The 17,316-nt window shown below is 37.7% G+C and overlaps 1 protein-coding gene across 1 annotated transcript in view; it reads right to left on the minus strand.

Moving 5' to 3' along the window:
- Window positions 1-17,316, minus strand: part of LOC150087339 (uncharacterized) — a 353,008-nt gene that overhangs the window by 270,688 nt on the left and 65,004 nt on the right. The window contains exon 5 of the mRNA XM_090372447.1: window positions 8,660-8,932. Coding sequence (XP_090228573.1) covers window positions 8,660-8,932 — 273 coding nt within the window. The remainder of the gene's footprint in view (window positions 1-8,659; window positions 8,933-17,316) is intronic.

Raw genomic sequence — 17,316 nt, forward strand, 5'->3', positions numbered from 1 at the left:
CCTTTGATGTCTTGACCAACACTTCAATTCTTCAAATAGGCCTCTGGGGTTGGGTATATTCATACTATAATTTTTCGTGTTTCTCACCAACCATTGAAGTAAAAAAAAAAAAAAAAAAAACACTTCAAATTCATCAAATTTATTTACTATACTTCTAGCATTGGTATACATGCAAGCATACATGCTCCTATTCCTATTCCTAGTTACCCTAACACATCCCATACACCCACCTATTTCACGATGACTGCCATCTGTCCCTGAAACCCCCAACACCCCCTTGCTTCAGGTCGCTACTTATTCTAATAGAAGTTGTGCAAATGGTCTTGAAGAAATCATCAAGCTTCAGTTGCCTTACACCTTGGTGCTGCTGCCTCCTTATTACTGTAGATCGAAATTCTCTAAAATATTCATAATAAGAAAGCACAAGGGTCTGATGATGATTCAATATAATGTATGATGTCATCCATATGTTGTCTCATAAGACAATTTAGGATGAGGTGCAACTGATTCTTCATCTTTGTCATCATCATCATTCTCTTGTTCTCCATGAATAACATTTTCTGCAATCTCTCCCTCAGAAAAAATTTGATAACACAGATCACCTTCATCATTTTCGAGCCACTGTTCCGCATCATTCTCAGTTGCACTTTTGTTGCCGGCCCTCGGAAGAGTTTCCCGAAAATTAGACACCTCAACTCCCTCAAAGTCCATTTCAGGTTCTACGTCGTCAACAACTTCTTCCAAGCATTGGCCAAGGTAGTAATCGTCATAGCTTTCCACACGGCTGCTAAGTTGAAAATAGGAGATCTGATGTTGTATGCATGTAAATTTTGCAGTGTCCTGGTGCCTCTTGTATCTTCTTCTGCATCTGCTGTTTCTTCCAAACAACCATCACCTCTTCCAAAAACTTCTTATTATACAACCTCTCACATGCAACGATTACACCCTGATCCATCGGGCTGTATCAGTGAAGTAGTGTTAGGAGGCAGAAAAACACATTTAATTCTCCCATCCCTGCTACCTAACCTCTCAGCATTAGGGTGAGCAGGTGCATTATCTAGCAGTAAAACAGCCTTTATTTCATTAGAAGGAATTTTCAGCACATGTCTGATAGCATCACACACTCTCTGATGTGCGATGCTATCAGATATAAATAGGTTCTAAATTTTTCCTTTAGGATAGAAATTTTTTGTCTGTTAAATCGGGGTCCATTAAATCGAGGGCCTACTGTACTTTATATTACCATTTAATTAATTTTACAAAATATATTAGAGCAGCACAATTCATGACCTAACTTGACAAAGCACCCTCTTTTTATAATACAACACAAACTCTTTTATAGAATACAGTGCTAATTCAAACTCTGAATTTTCTGATCCCTTTTAGGGGTTGAGGGTGCATTTCATCGTAAAACTTTTATTTTTCCCAACATTCTGATGGTGTAAGCTTTACAATGAGTGGTCGCAGTGGTATTAGAACAGTGGAATGAATAAGTACATTCAGTGATTGAATAATACCATTACCACAAAGTGGCACTTCAGCAATGAAGATACTTTCACCCATGATGGTATCAACAACACCCGTAACTCTCATAGGTGGTCGGACGAACCACATGCCACTGTAGAAACAAATTTTCAACGTTGCTTCTCTGTAAACATGTGGTATAGTATCATTGACAATCAGATGGTTGGGCCTGTTGTGTTACAAAATCGTCTTACAGGGCCCACTTACCTAGAATTTCCAAAACAAACTGTAAAACAAGGATGTTCCCTTGGCTAGAAGGATTGGTATGTACTTGCAGCATGACGGAGCTCCTGCACATTATACCCATCTGGTGATATAATATCTAAATTGAACTTTCCCCAAAAGATGGATAGGTCACGGTGGTCCCGTTCATTGGCCACCAAGGTCTCCAGACCTCATTGTTGGATTTTTGTTTGTGGGGATAGATGAAAAGCGCAGTATACAAAGAAACGGTGAATACAAGAGACGAATTGCTCACTTGCATTTTGGATACTGCTGTCCTCATAAAGGAATGCCAAGACGACCTCAGAAGAACAATGAGCCATATTACCACAAGAGTTGCAAAGTGCACTGAGGTTGCTGGTGGGATTTTCAAACATTTATTGTGTATTGTAAAAAATTTGTCAATTATTTGTGTTTAGTATCACTCAAAAAGTCAATAAATACAAACAATGTCATTTATCGTTCTTTAATATCTCTCATAATGGCTTTGTTTCAAACGCGCCAGTTTCAAACAGCTGTATCTCCATATTCATTGAGAATTGGACACGTTTATATGAACTTTTTTTACTCAGAATAATCAATACTATACCTTCCAAAATATTTACTATTCCTCCTAAATCACTTTGTATATTTACTGTATTCAAATGAATTCAAGGATTTCATTATTTAAATGAGAAAGTCGAACCCCAGTCTAATCAAGAAGCGTGTGCTACACACTGCTGCTCCATCCCACTTGGCTACAGAGTCGCGCCCGTAAATCTAAAACAAAATCTATAGGTTGGTTGGTTTGTATACTCAGTATAATTTTTTTCAGTATGCGCTTTTAGTAGTGCACTGCTGCAGTTTAGACGAGGTATTCGGAGGGAAGAAAACAAGTTTCACACATGTTTTGAAATTAGCAAGTGAAAGTGGGCAGGGCAATTGTCAACAATCAATGCAATTTTTCTGTTTTCTTTCGTCATCTTTCTATTGAAATTTAAAATCTACTGTTCAAAAATTTCAGTTGTCACCCAAGATTTTTTGTTGTAGTTGGGATCCAACTTTAACGACTTGACTTCTTTGAAACATCAGACTTGTTTACTTTTGCCTATTATCAAAAGCTTCAGTTTTTTATTACCAGCCATATTTACACCAACCAAGACCTCTCCTTACCTATTTTTACCACCTAAACATTTATCATCTTTAAAAGTCAGTGTCTTGTTCGGCAAAGATTTTAAAAAATAGACCTGTTTCATCAATGTTGAGTATGTCTTTGGGATCTTAGTCCTCCAAAATTTTTTTAAAAACTGTTTCTTTCCAATGGGTATGGTCTTCTTCGACTATAACTCTACTTTCACCAGAAATAACTTTTTTAAGTAAGCCATGGCACTTTTTAAATTTGTCCAGCTAACCAGAACTGGCTTGGAATGTTTTATGCCCCAGAAAAGATGCATACTGCACAGCCTATGCTTTTATTAATGGCCCTGATATCAGCATATTTTGGTCTCGAATCAACTTCACCCACTTAAAAACGGCTTCATCTACATCTTCATACAGGCATAATTTTGCACACTTCCGAATGGGTCCCATTTCCTCAAACAGTTTGAGAATCGAAACAGGTTTTTCGTAATGGCTGACACACTACTGGCAGGGATACCAAATTTTAAAGTGATTTCTTTCTTTTTTTTAAATGCCCCAATCTACACTATTAAGCACTTTCACTTTTTCCACTACACTCAAGGAATTCCTCTTAGACGTTGAAGGTTACTTGCACAGTAGCTAAAACAAAACTGATTTAGGAACCACTTGCACCTACCATGTAAAAAAAGAGACAGGTGAAATTTAGTGAAAGTGTGGATGACTCATTTCTGCAAAACAACATATGAATTTCCACGATACAGGAAAATCACTCTCTCCTAATTCTCTAATAGGATGCTTACAGTAGAAATCAGAGCCAATATCTACATCAGAAATACGCCTTAAACTTTGCCAATGGCTGTGGACACAGATAACAGTTGACCAGCACGACTTCTCGGCACAGTACAGGCAGTTGTAAGGTTTTACGGGCACAGTAAATTGTGGAATGTTTTTGTTCTTAATTATTAATCCTTTTAGCTCTTAATTGTACTTTTCTACAGCATCAGCTCTATTACCTAAAGGCCAGAAATACGAACAATGTGTATCTAGTTTGAAATCAGTTTGTTATATGAAATTTTTTTTCGTTATACGGAAATTATTTTCAATGTGATCAGGGGGAAATCAAAAAAATTCGGTAAATAGAAAAATTAGCTATATGGAAGTTTGTTAAAAAGAGGTCCAACTGTAATTAACAGTAAGCTGGCATATGACCCACCTCTATATAATTGATCAAATGAATCAATTCATTTGGACTGTGATTTGAGCATGGCAGTTCGGACAAAAAGGCAGATCTGAGGAAGAAAGAAGATAAAAGTGAGTAAGGTTGTGTATGTCCTATTTGTAATCTTGCTGCAAGTGTGACTTCTTCCTTTCGGATCGAGCAGAAACTAGATGGCCAAGACTGGAGTTCTGGTTTAATCCAAAGGAGTTTGTTGCCTTCTGGGTTTTGCCATATGGTTTGCCAGTAATTCATACTTCGCTTTATTATAAAACTTTTATAGTTGGTGAAAGGAATTTTGAAAGAATCATCAATTGGTTGCACAGTAGATTTGGCTGCATGGTCAGCTCTCTCATTTCCAGGTATGCCAACATGGCTAGCGACCCAACAAAATTTTACTACTTTTGTGTTCTTAGCTAGATGAGCCAGCAAGTTTTGAATATTGTTATGTTATTTGGTTTTTTAAGGAGCATTAGCAACTAAGGCCATATTGCTCCAGGATATGCGGTGGTCATTCCCTGACTTTTCCGCATCCTCCGTATTTGGTGGTGACGGGCTCAAACCTAGGTCTCATCAAGAAGCGTGTGCTACACACTGCTGCTCCTTCCCACCTGGCTACGGAGGCACCTTTTGAATATTACCAAGTAGGTAGTTGTGATGCTTTCTTGGTTGCTGTAAAGTGAGAAGGGAACTGAGAGAGTCAGTAAAAATAATACAATTGGTAAACTGGCACAATTTTATAGTTTCTAGGGCCATTTCTTTGGCGTGTAGTTCAGCAGTAAAGATACTGCATTCTAAAGGTAAGTGACTAGAGATTATGGTTGATGGAAGAACAACAGCAGCACCAACATGATGGTCAGTTTTGGAGCCGTCTGTGTATATCCAGGTATAAGATTCACATTTCTCAAGCAGAGATTCATGAAGCTGATTTACATTCTGTGGAGATGTTTGTTTGTTATTTGGTTTTTAGGAGCATTAGCAACTAAGGCCATATTGCTCCGGGATATGCGGTGGTCATTCCCTGAATGACCTTTCCGCATCCTCCGTATTTGGTGGTGACGGGCTCGAACCCCGGTCTAATCAAGAAGCGTGTACTACGCACTGCTGCTCCTTCCCACCTGGCTACGGAGGCGCCTTTCTGTGAAGAAAGAGTAGTTTCCCCCCATTCTTGAAGGGGCAGATCACAGGTAGCAGGACAAAAAACCCATGCAGGAGCAGTGAGGCGCCTCCATAGCCAGGTGGGAAGGAGCAGCAGTGCATAGCACACGCTTCTTGATTAGACTGGGATTCAAGCCCGTCACCACCAAATACGGAGGATGCGGAAAGGTCAGGGAATGACCACCACATATCCCGGAGCAATATGGCCTTAGTTGCTAATGCTCCTAAAAACCAAATAACAACAACAGCAGAAGCAGTGAAACTAGTGGTGGCTATTTTAGAAAGGTCACGCTGGCAATTATCAAGTAGTGAGCAAAGACGTATGCCAGCAGGTCGATTTATTGATGGATAAATGGCATACAAGTTCTCTCAATCTTGTGTAAATAGATGTTTCCACGACGGATGCAGGGGTTGGCTTTTTATTTTGGCAGCATAGAGAGAGAGAGTGAGGGATTGTGAGCTTCAGCGTACAGGCTCTGCACGGATGTGCAGTAGGCTCCAAGAGCAAAGCATAGGCCACTGTGGTGAATAGGGTCAAAAGACCTCAAAATGCTAGGCTAGCAGAGTTGTAAACTGGTGATCCATAGTCTAACCTTGATCTTACGATAGCATGATATAAATGAAGGAGCGCATGATGGTCAGCACAACACGACGTAGCTGATAATACTCTCAAAATGTTTAATTTCTTAAAATAGGTGGTTCTAAGTTGTTTAATATGTGTCAAGAAACGTAAATTTTTTATCTAAAGTTAACCCAAGGAATCGGATGGTAGGCCCAACAGGTATATCGTGGTTCCCCAGCTTTAGAATTGGGTCAGGGTGGAGATTACGTCTTTGACAGAAATGAACTGCAACAGTTTTTTCAGGTGATATGCGAAAACCGTTATCTGCAGCCCACGTTGTAATCTTATTAAGAGCATCTTGAAGTTGAGAGACAACTTCAAGACAATCATTCTCGTGTTCTGGGAGTGACAAGATATACTAAAATCATCTGCATATAAAGTAGCAAATACAGTGGCTGGAATGACCTTAGTAATTGAGTTGATTTTTATAATGAATAGAGTGGCACTTAAAACGTGGCCCTGTGGAACACCTTCTTCTTGGATGAAGTTTCGGGAGAGAGTGGACTGAATGCAGACCTGAAGGGATCACTGCTTCAGAAAGTTCTGTATAAACCTTGGCGTATTACCCCTGAAGCCTAATGTATATAGATAATGGAGAATTCTGTATCGCCAAGCAGTGTCAAAAGCTTTCTCAACGTCTAAATAAACTGTAGACAAATGTTCCTTCCTTCAGAAGGCATTGCAAATCTGGTTTTCCATTTGTATCATTAAGTGAGGTAGTAACAGAAGTGGTTAAGTTAGTTTCTTGGAGGCAAAAGGTAACTGGGTTACACTGGAGATGGAGATCCCGAATGTCATCAAGGTTGCTGTGATACCCTCTACAATTCCATTGAAGAAAACTGGGCATTATTTGGGTGAAGTGTGGCCCTCAGTTTCTGTCCGAGGGGCTGTTGGCTTATGCTGAACAGATTTTCTTTTCGGGAAGTAGTCTTCCTATTTACATCTCTTCTTCTGGAAAGAGGTCGAGAACGGGTTCTTCGTGGTCAGTGTTTCCTTCCATTTCTATTGAATAAGTTTTAGTAGTATCATCAATTTTTGAGTACACTGGGTTATTAGTAGTATGCAGAACAATGATTGGTGTGTTAACAGCCTTGTTTGTCTTAGATAGTTTACTAGAAAATGGCACAGCTTCCAAAATTGACTGAGCCCAATCTGACATTGATCTGTTTGGGGGAAATGTTACCTCAGTTTGAGTACCAGTTGGTGTTGTTCTTTGCACAGTACTGGTTTTTTTTAGCTTGGTATGAGATGCTTTTTTTGGCTTTGACCCGTTGAATGTTTTTTTCCTTTTTCCATAGGGGTCAATCTCTGGAGTAGGCAGTATGCGGGCCATTACAATTTGAGCATTTGTGCTGCTCTGCTTTGCAATCAGAATGATTATGCTCAGGTAAACCGCAATTTGCACAAGTGGCTAAACCTCTACACACGTTTTGGGAATACCCAAATTTTTGGCATTTAAAACAGCGTGTTCGGTTAGGTATGTACAATTTTATCTGACAATTCAGATAGCCTGCTTTGAGGGATGTTGGAGGTCTGGGGCTATCAAATGATAGTATTATATTCAGAGTTGGAACTAGAGCATTGTCTAGTTTGGTATATATGTGCTTTACATGCACAATTCCCTGGTCTTGTAATTCATTATTCAACTCTTCTTCTGAGAGATTTATGAGATCCCACTCAACTATCACACCCCTGGAGATGTTTAGAGTAGCACGAGGGGAGACAGTGATCGATAATCCTCCAAAGTATGTTAGTTTTTGGAGCCGTTGTGACTGCCATTCGTCTGAGACCTCAACGAGCAAGTCGCCAGATCTCAGACGCTTGGTTGTTTTCAGATATCCTATTAGATTTTCTAGATATTTCTAAATTTTAAAAGGTGAGAGACTACCTAGAGACTGCTCTTGGGTAGAATGCAATACAAGGTGCATTGGAGCCCTTCTTTTAAGTGTCAGTTTTTTGACATGAGCAGTGCATGAGTTAGAGCCTTCTATCTCATGAGTAGCCATATTAGGATCCCTAGGTCCTGTAGGGGAGATCATTTTGCTCCGTTCAGCCCTGGAAAGATAGCTTTTCTTTCCAGGTTACTGGCTCTGCCACGGGGAGGTAGGAGCAGTGCCACAAGGCAGTTAGTTGATAAGTAAGATTAACAAGAAACAGAAAGGTGAATTTCCTTCCTGGAACTCTGCCTACTTCTTGTAGTGCAAAAGTTTCACAATACAAATAAATAAAGAAAAGTGTATTTAAAACCTAAAGAAAACTATTTGCTTTGCACACACAATATAGAGATCACTTGGAATCGCTTGGCACCCGGGGACATATAGTCTCGTGGTTGAAACCTATGTACCACCCTTACCATGGGAAAATGTATGAAAAATTTTTGGAGACGTTATAAGCAGATCAAACAGACACACCACTATGGAACAAAAACTTCCTCACAAACTTTTCAGGTTCTTCATAATTATAGCATGAATGTCCATGGGTTTCTCTTCCATAAGAACTTCAATCTTACAATCTGCATCTGTGACACACCCAGTTTCTCAAATTTTTCATACGGGCATTGGACAATACACTGTCTAAAAGAGTAATTTCTCAGAAATTACTGTCCTGTCATATCACCATGAAAATTCTTCTCTGGGTTTCAACTTCCCAAAATGAATATTCTTTATTGCAGACTGTACACCTTTCTTGTACTTAATGATCTAAAACAGACAGAAACGTTATATTAAATGGATGCATTTTCTTTTTGAATACTACATTATTCATAATCAGTGTTCACATTTTTCCTTTCACAAACTAACCTCGACAGCTTGTACTAAGCTGGTCATCATTTGCAGACAGCAGAGATAAATTATCATCATCATCATCAGACTGGTATAGGGACTCACAATAATTCTCAATCTCAGGATGATATGAGTCTTCAGAGACTGATGATGAATGAGAATCATTCACAAATACATTCTCAGAATTAGATTCATTTACATATTCATTCTTGTTCTGAATATTTTGCCTTATTTTATAACATGATCGCTGACATCTAGGTGGGTACCTCTTCTTTTTCAAATCAGTAAATCCTAAACAAAACAAATAACAAAAGTTTAAACACATTTATCTGATAACAATTGTGTTTATGTTAAAAATTCACAAATTAATTAATTGAGATTCCAAATATGTGATAGGCTGATAATAATCTACTTCTTTCAAAATCAAGGTTGTGATATTTTAGTTTTTAATCGTTAGAACTTTCAAATTAGCCAAGATTAGAAAACTATAAATAAAATATTTGCAATTATCAAATAAAGAGAGAATAAAACTATCCAAAATTCTATCATTGCAATTCAGATTACAAAATTTCATAATAATAAATACTGGAACTAAGAACAAACTAATGAAGATTAGTTTGATCTTTTAGTGTTTCTTATGACAGTGCAACAGCAAGATTCCAATCACTGAAGAAGCAAAGATGAAAACATCTGTGAAATGTATAATTTGTAGATTTTATTAACAATAAACAAATAATTAAAAATTCACGTACAGGTTTGTACTATAGCATCATGTTTATATGTAGCCAACTACTAAGTAGTTGCACATTGGCATCATTTAAATATATCTCATATTGTGAATGCCGTCACGAGTTGCCATGATATTGCACTATTGTGACACACCCAGTTTCTCAAATTTTTCATACGGGCATTGGACAATACACTGTCTAAAAGAGTAATTTCTCAGAAATTACTGTCCTGTCATATCACCATGAAAATTCTTCTCTGGGTTTCAACTTCCCAAAATGAATATTGGAATAAATGGAATATTGTTCACACATCTGGGTTTGTGCCCACAAACCCAGATGTGTGAACAATATTCCATGGTAGGACGAATTTGAGATTTGTACAGAGTGAGTAGCTGTTTAGAAGAAAAGTAATGCCAAGAGCAAAGGAGAAAACCCAGTATTATAGAAGCAACATTTGTGATGTGCTTACCAACAGAGATTAGAAGTCAGGATAATCCTTAATAGGGAATATGCGAGCTTGTCTAGAAATCTGATGTGATAAAAGCTAAACATAGGGGCAGAAGAATCTTTTTTGCAAGATATAAGACAGGACTGATTCTAGAAGGAATGAAATCAACTAAGTTATCTTTGCCCCGAGGAAGAATTACCTAAAGATTAGCATTTAAGGAATTGGTAGCGAGTATTCGAGAAGTTAAAACTTTAAAGAAAAATCAAAAACCACATACTTCAGCAGTTGGATAATGGCAATATACATCTAATGCAAGTGAAGCATCAGCATTGAGAGATGCTATAAACAAATGTGGAGCCAGTGCACTTGATGATTGGACAATAAAAAGACCATTAATTTAAATTCATATTTTAGATTGTTTGATAATGAAATCCAAGAAAAGATTTGACAAAGCACATTTTCTTTTCTTTTTTTTATGACCACACTTTTTCATTAACAAAACAATTAGCGATTAGATCTAAAGCCAAACCAATAATGAAATGATGGAAAACTAAAATTCACTGTCGCTTTAATAGATATTTTTATTTTTGAATTTAAGTAGTAGTATTGGTGAACATTCATAACCAATGTGCCCAACAGATGGTTAAAAAATATATATACATTTTAAAAATTTTACAACAAACCTTCAACTGCTGTAGTATACCTCTACAAATATAAGCGCATAGGTAAAAATAAATTTATGCTTTTGCTACATCAATTGTTTTTTTTTCTTTCATTTTCCAGATTCTGTTTTGATTATCTTATTTTACATCCTTATATACTAGATATGCAATTATCCACCAGGGATAATAGCAAGACTAGTACATGTCACCTTTAGCATTACAAGAGGCATATGATGCAAGAAAGCAAGCTTATAAAGCATCAGCAAAAAAAAAAAAAAAAAAAAAAAAAAAAAACACTTCTCATTTCTCCAAAAGTTTGTCGACTTCTTCCTTGAATTTATTTAAGCTATCAAATTCCACAATGACATATGGAAGGCTGTTCTGGCAATCAACTACCTACTGGCTGAACACCAATTTCCGAACTATTCTACAACTGTCTTTTCTCAATTTGAGTTGATGCCCCCTAAGGTTCGTAATCTGAGCATGAGGAAGAATCCCATCAGCATTGAGCCTGCTCAAACTATTCAAGTCCTTATACACATCAATCAGATCACCTCACAGATACTATAGCCTCCAGACACAGCAATTTGAGGAACTAAAGCCTTTCTTATTTCCTGGTAAGAGCAACCCCTTTGTTCCCCTCACCAATCTTGTTGCCCTTCACTGTACTCATTCTAGCAACTCTACATCATTCATAAATTGAGGCCTCCAGACCTGTATACAAAGGGATAAAGATTGTCATTCCTTTGTATACAGGTCTGGAGGCCTGGGGGACAAAACCCCATAGCCTGCTCTGGCAGCCTGTCTGCACTGCTCAGAAAACTTCATATCTATACAATTATCTCCCCCGCCGGTCTTTTTATTCTTTGAGTGTAGTACCACACAATTGGTACATTTCTCTGGGGTTACTGCTACCGATAGGCAGTACTTTGCATTTGTCAATGTTAAACTTCAGTTGCCATTTTGCAGCACATCTCCAAACTTTTCTAGATCCTGTTGCAGTAGCATAATGTGATTACTGTCATTAACAACCCTATAAACCTTTGTATAATCCACAAACTTACACATTAAGCCTGATATACCTTCAACAATATCATTAATAAATATAGAAAACAAGAATGGGCCCAACACCAAACCCAAGGAGATTTCACTAATAATATTAGTCCACAAAGAGCAGTATCCATTGAATACCACTCACTCACTCACTCACTCACTCACTCACACTCTCTCTCTCTCTCTCTCTCTCTCTCTCTCTCTCTCTCTCTCTCTCTCTCTCTCTCTCTCTCTCTCTCTCTCATTCATACTTTTATCCATTGTAGCAACTTGCCCTTAATGCCATACTGTTCCAATTTGTACAGCAGTCTTCCAAGTGCAACAGATCCAAAGCTTTCCTGAAAATCAAATATATGACATCAAAGTTATTTTTTGCATACAGTTCCTTTGTAACCACATCATAGTATCCAATCAAATTGGTCAGAAATAACTTCCTCTTAATAAACCCATGCTGTGTCAAAACTATAACTGAAGTGTTGTCTAGATGATCCTGCAGTGCTTCTTTAACCAGTGAACTCCATTAATTTCCTCAGAACAGAAGTTAAATTAACAGGTCTGTAATTAATCATGTCACCTTTTGAACCGCCATTTGTGATTGGCAATATATTTGCACATCTCCAGTCAATCGGAACCTCCCCTGAGTCCAAGGATGCTCTCATAATTCTGTCTAACAGTTTGCTAACTTCTTTTGTCACCGCCTTTAATATAACTGGATAATAGATCCCATCCACCCCCAAGTGCCTTTCTTATGTTTAACTTCAACGATTTCTCCACCTCTCTGCTCTCAGTTATCAAAAAATCATTTAGCTCCCTGTCAGACTTTAATTAGCTTCTGTCCTCCACTTCCAAAAAAAATTCCTGATGAGTGAGAATGTAGATACAAAATATTAATTTAGTTTTAGAGCTATCTCAGCAGGATCATCAACAATCGAACCATTAACATGAAGTATACCAATCTGGTTCATTCACTTCCTTCTAGAGTTCATATAAGTAAAGAAGTTTTTTCGCTTTTTATTTGCATCCTTTGCCAAAGATTTCTCGTAATCTGCCTTCACTTGCCTAACCTCCATTGTGACTTGGTTACAAACTAGCTTATATCTACCATAGGCTTCTGTGTTACCCAATAATTTATATGCATCCCATGCATTTTTCTTCTCTGCCATTAGTTCATCTGACGTCCATTTAGGACTAAATATTGAACAATATTTTTTAATTGGTATGAAAAGCCTAGTAGCTTCCACAATTAGTTACTTGAATGATTCCCACTTTGAATTTGTTGTTGGTGATATCATCAGTTGGTCCCACTGTAGAGAATTTAAAAACTGTCTAAGACTTCTGTAGTCACCTTTACGGAAGCAAAAACCTTCCCTTTACCCCCTGATGGTGGTTGCCTCTTTGAGTAAATCCCACTTCCACACACTGGGATCACTGCCAAATAGTGGTTCCTTTATCTGAAAATTGAATAATCACTGCTGATAACCAGATCAGGAGTATTACCCTCTCTGGTTGCCCTTCGAATAAGCTGCTGCAGAAAAAAATTATCCAATAAATCCATAAAAATCTTGCTAGTTTGCAAATGACCAACCCAGAAGTCCCAGTCAATATCTGGGAAGTTAAAATCCCCCATTATAACACAATCTGATTTACTGGCAAACTATTTCTCTGTATAGTTGTTCGTTGTACATTGCAGAGTTTTCCAATTCTGCACGGCTTATATTTGTGTGACACAATGTCTCTGATATCCCAACAATATCTGCCTTTGATGTCTTGACCAGCACTTTAAATTCATCAAATTTATTTACTATACTTCCAGTATTGGTGTACATGCACCTGTTCTTACTCTTAGTTACCCTACCACAGCCCGTGTATTTACTTATCACATGATGACTCCCAGCAGCCTTTGAAATCTCCATTGGCTCGCTTTCCATGCACATGCTGCTCTAAAAATAGAAGCAATGCAAGAATCATTTGCACCTCTGCCTGTAGCTACTATTAATCTTTTAATGTGTGAATCCCCCCAACCTAGCATTTTCTGACCCACCTAATGCAGCCTCGATAGGATCAGCAAACACTTTTGCACCCCTTCTATTTAAGTATATCCCATCCCTGTAAAAGCAGTCTCCTGTTAACAAGCACAGACCATGCTGAGAAAAATTCTACCCATGAGCCTTGCACAATCTCTCCAGGGTCGAATTGATTGACAAGGCTCTCATCATATACTCCATCGAATCGTGTCTTTGCAGAATTCCACACACTTTCAAATTTAACCCTAACTCCTGACTTTTTTTCAGCATTGACCTGTACTTGTTTAGTAAACCCGCCAAACTCCTACACTTAATGTCTTTAGTGCCAACATGTGCAACAATATCACCCTTTGTGCTCTTAAAATACGATATATGGTCTACATCACCATCAACTTTTACCCCTAGCAGACATACCAGACATACCATCGCTTTTCCCAGGATCTATTGAATGGGTGCACCGCCCAGCTAAAATTTAAATGATTCTCGCAGTATCGTATGGCACTGATCTCGATCAATATTAACTCGAAACATACTATGCAAAGTATTAAACTTCTCCACTTGGCTGGAAAATTTTTATGGGGAGAACACTGCATACCCTGATCTTATTCCACCTATACTTATTATATATTATATTACCCGTCTCCCTGACAATAGAGTCACCGACGATAACTAACTCCTGTGGGACCAGCACATTCTGCAATGGAGATTGTCCCTGCGTTGGCTGATGCACAAGAGTGAGCTCTGATAGGTCCACCATTTTACTAACTTCAAGGGCATCTACCTGGTGTGTACTGTATTTCCTAAATACACTACACATCAGCTGAGTACTGTATTTAGGAAAGAAAGGGAAGTTAGAATGGGTAGAGGAGTGTTGCTTCTTATCAAAAGAAGCCAGAATGCGAAAAAAAAGCTTTTGATGTGTCTGAAGTTAATTCTGCTAGCACAGAATCTGTATGATGTGAGTCAGTTGGGCTAGTGGTCAGGTGCGCGGGGTGCATAAGTACATGTGCCTTGAGTGATGGGGTTCAAGCCCGTGACTACTGAATACGGTGCTGTTTCTTGTATTTTGTCTATCTTGTGAACTCCTCTGACCGCTTGGTCATCCCGAAGTATAAACAGAAATTTATTTGAGTCAGTTGGAAGCAAGGTATAACGAGTGAGAGTAATCTACAGAACAGAATATTGTGAAAAATATGAAGAGAAGTTTTACATGCAGATGTAATAGGAAAGCAAGCATAATGTCTTATTATAGGTGACTTTAATCTGACCCAAATTGATTGGAATAACTGGAAGGAAAACTCACAGTGGGGAAGAATTTTTTTAAATACTGGCACTACATGACTTACTTAAATTCGGCTCAATATCTGGGAAGGTAAAATCCCCCATTATAAGACAATGTGATTCACTGGCCCCACCCTATTTCTCTGTAAAGTTGTTCACTATACCCAACAGAGTCATTAGGCCTATAACACTCTCCTACTCTCAATTTTGCTTTCCCAGTACTTAAGTCACACCAAACTGACTCAACAATTGTAATGAGTACCCAATAACACATTTTTTTTTTTTTTTTTCGTAATTCGTTCCCAGACTTCAAAGGTTGAAATTTCTGCTATATAACTAAGCTATTTAACTCTCTAAAAGGTCATTTTTATAATGGAAATTGTACTAGTTTTATATAAATTTAAGTCACATAAGCAATCACAACAAAAAATCATTTTTAACTAAAGGACGCAAAAACAAATTATGCGGCCAACACGTTTACAAAAACTTTCATCGTTATCATATGTTCTGTTACAAGAATCAATTTTGAATGCCTTTGTGGTATTTTTCTAAAGCACATTTCTGGAGATCATGACCATAAAACAATTAAGACAATTTGCACTTTACGGTTTATTGGGCTTTTCTGTTAGTGAAATCTATTATAAATGGGTAGTAACTCGACGTTATTGTATTTGTAATAATACCAATAACCAGAATTAAGTAGTTACGTTATTATGGTGATTTCCCTTCACTGAAATCTTCAATCATATAAAAAACATAAATTTTCAGAATATTCTCTTCATTCCTTTATTTACTTATTAAATGATGAAGGGAAAGCGACCAATGGAAAGTGCAAGTGGTGGCAATGCTAGGAAATGAAAGAAAATTGATTTAGAAATGAAGCTGAAAATGATTAAGAAGTAAGCAGCAAGACAAAGTTTGTCATCTATTGCATGGGAATTAGGTCTCGCTGCTTCAACAGTGAATACTATTTTAAAGGACAGTGCATGTATAAAAGAACATGTTAAAGGATCAACGCATTTAAGATCAACAGTGATCACAAAACAGCATTCAGTTGCTATATCAAAGATGGAAAAGCTATTAATAATATGGATGGATACAAATTGTTTGTTATTTGGAGCATTAGCAACTAAGGCCATATTGTTCCAGGATATGCGGTGGTCATTCCCTGACCTTTCCGCATCCTCCGTATTTGGTGGTGACAGGCTCAAACCCCAGTCTAATCAAGAAGCGGGTGCTATACACTGCTGCTCCTTCCCACCTGGCTACGGAGGCGCCTAATACGGATGGAAAATCAGATTCAAAGGCAAGTGCCGCTGAGTCTAAGCCATTCAAGCAAAAGCAAGAAGTATTTATGAAGATATTAAGTATAACTACAGCGAACCTCAAGCCAAATTCGTGGCAAGCAAAAGGCAGTTTAATAGGTTCAAGCATCATGCTGGTTTCCACAACATTTAAGTAAAATTTTTGTAATTGCACACTTCTGAAATTTTTCCTGCGCAAGAGATAAAAAAAATTGAATAAACAATTCTATTTACACATTCGTCGAACATTTCTTTTTTGCTTCAATCAAATTCAGCACACACAGTTAGTTGCGAGTGCTGCATAAACCGTTAACGAAATTCCAACTTACGTAAAATTCAATTTACACAGAGTTCCGCAGAATGCAACTCTTATGTAAGTTGGGGAGTGGCTTTAAACTAGATGATTATCATTTGTACCATATGTCAAAGATAATACTAGGGTTGAAAATATTCTTGACCTCGTCATTACTGACGAATTAGATGACATCACAGGGAGGAATTAGGAGTGATGTACAGGTGATGTGAGAAAATGTTTTTTTTTTAATTTATTATTTTTTTTTTTTTATAAAAGTTATTCTTTTTTGTGGATGCTTCATAAGCCTCGCTTCCTTGCATCAACCATTGGCAGGTTAGTGTTCATGCAGTCATCAATTGGAAGAAGAAGAAGAAAGATGTTGCAGTATATAGAGGTAAAGTCACAGATTTTAACTTCAGACCAGGGGATCTTGAGAGATTAAGTCACTATATGGCATTGTGAATTTGGTGGATTGTTGAGGGAGGCGAATACATTTGAATTAGGGAATACTTTTAAAGCAAAAATCAGAAGCCACGAATGCACACATACCATTAAGAAAATATTGCAGGAGGAGGATGCAAAAATGGATGACTGCAGAGCTGGCCAATCAGATAAAGCAGAAAAAGATAGCATGGAACAGTTACAGAGAGATGAAAAATACTGAAACCTACAACAGTTACAAGTTGATCTGTAGTAGTACCACAAATAAGGTCAGGGAAGCCAAAACTATGTATGAGAAAGCACTGGCTAATAAATCAAAGAATTTTTTATGTATGTGAATACAACAAAGAAGAAGAAAGCTAATCAGATTGGACATTTGTGCACAAGGTGTGGGAAAATCTTAGATAACCCAGCTGAGGTTGTGGATGAACTGAATTGG

Source organism: Mastigoproctus giganteus, chromosome 4 (genome assembly GCF_048544385.1).
Source record: "Mastigoproctus giganteus isolate SK-2022 chromosome 4, ASM4854438v1, whole genome shotgun sequence".
Classification (NCBI taxonomy): Eukaryota; Metazoa; Arthropoda; class Arachnida; order Uropygi; family Thelyphonidae; genus Mastigoproctus; species Mastigoproctus giganteus.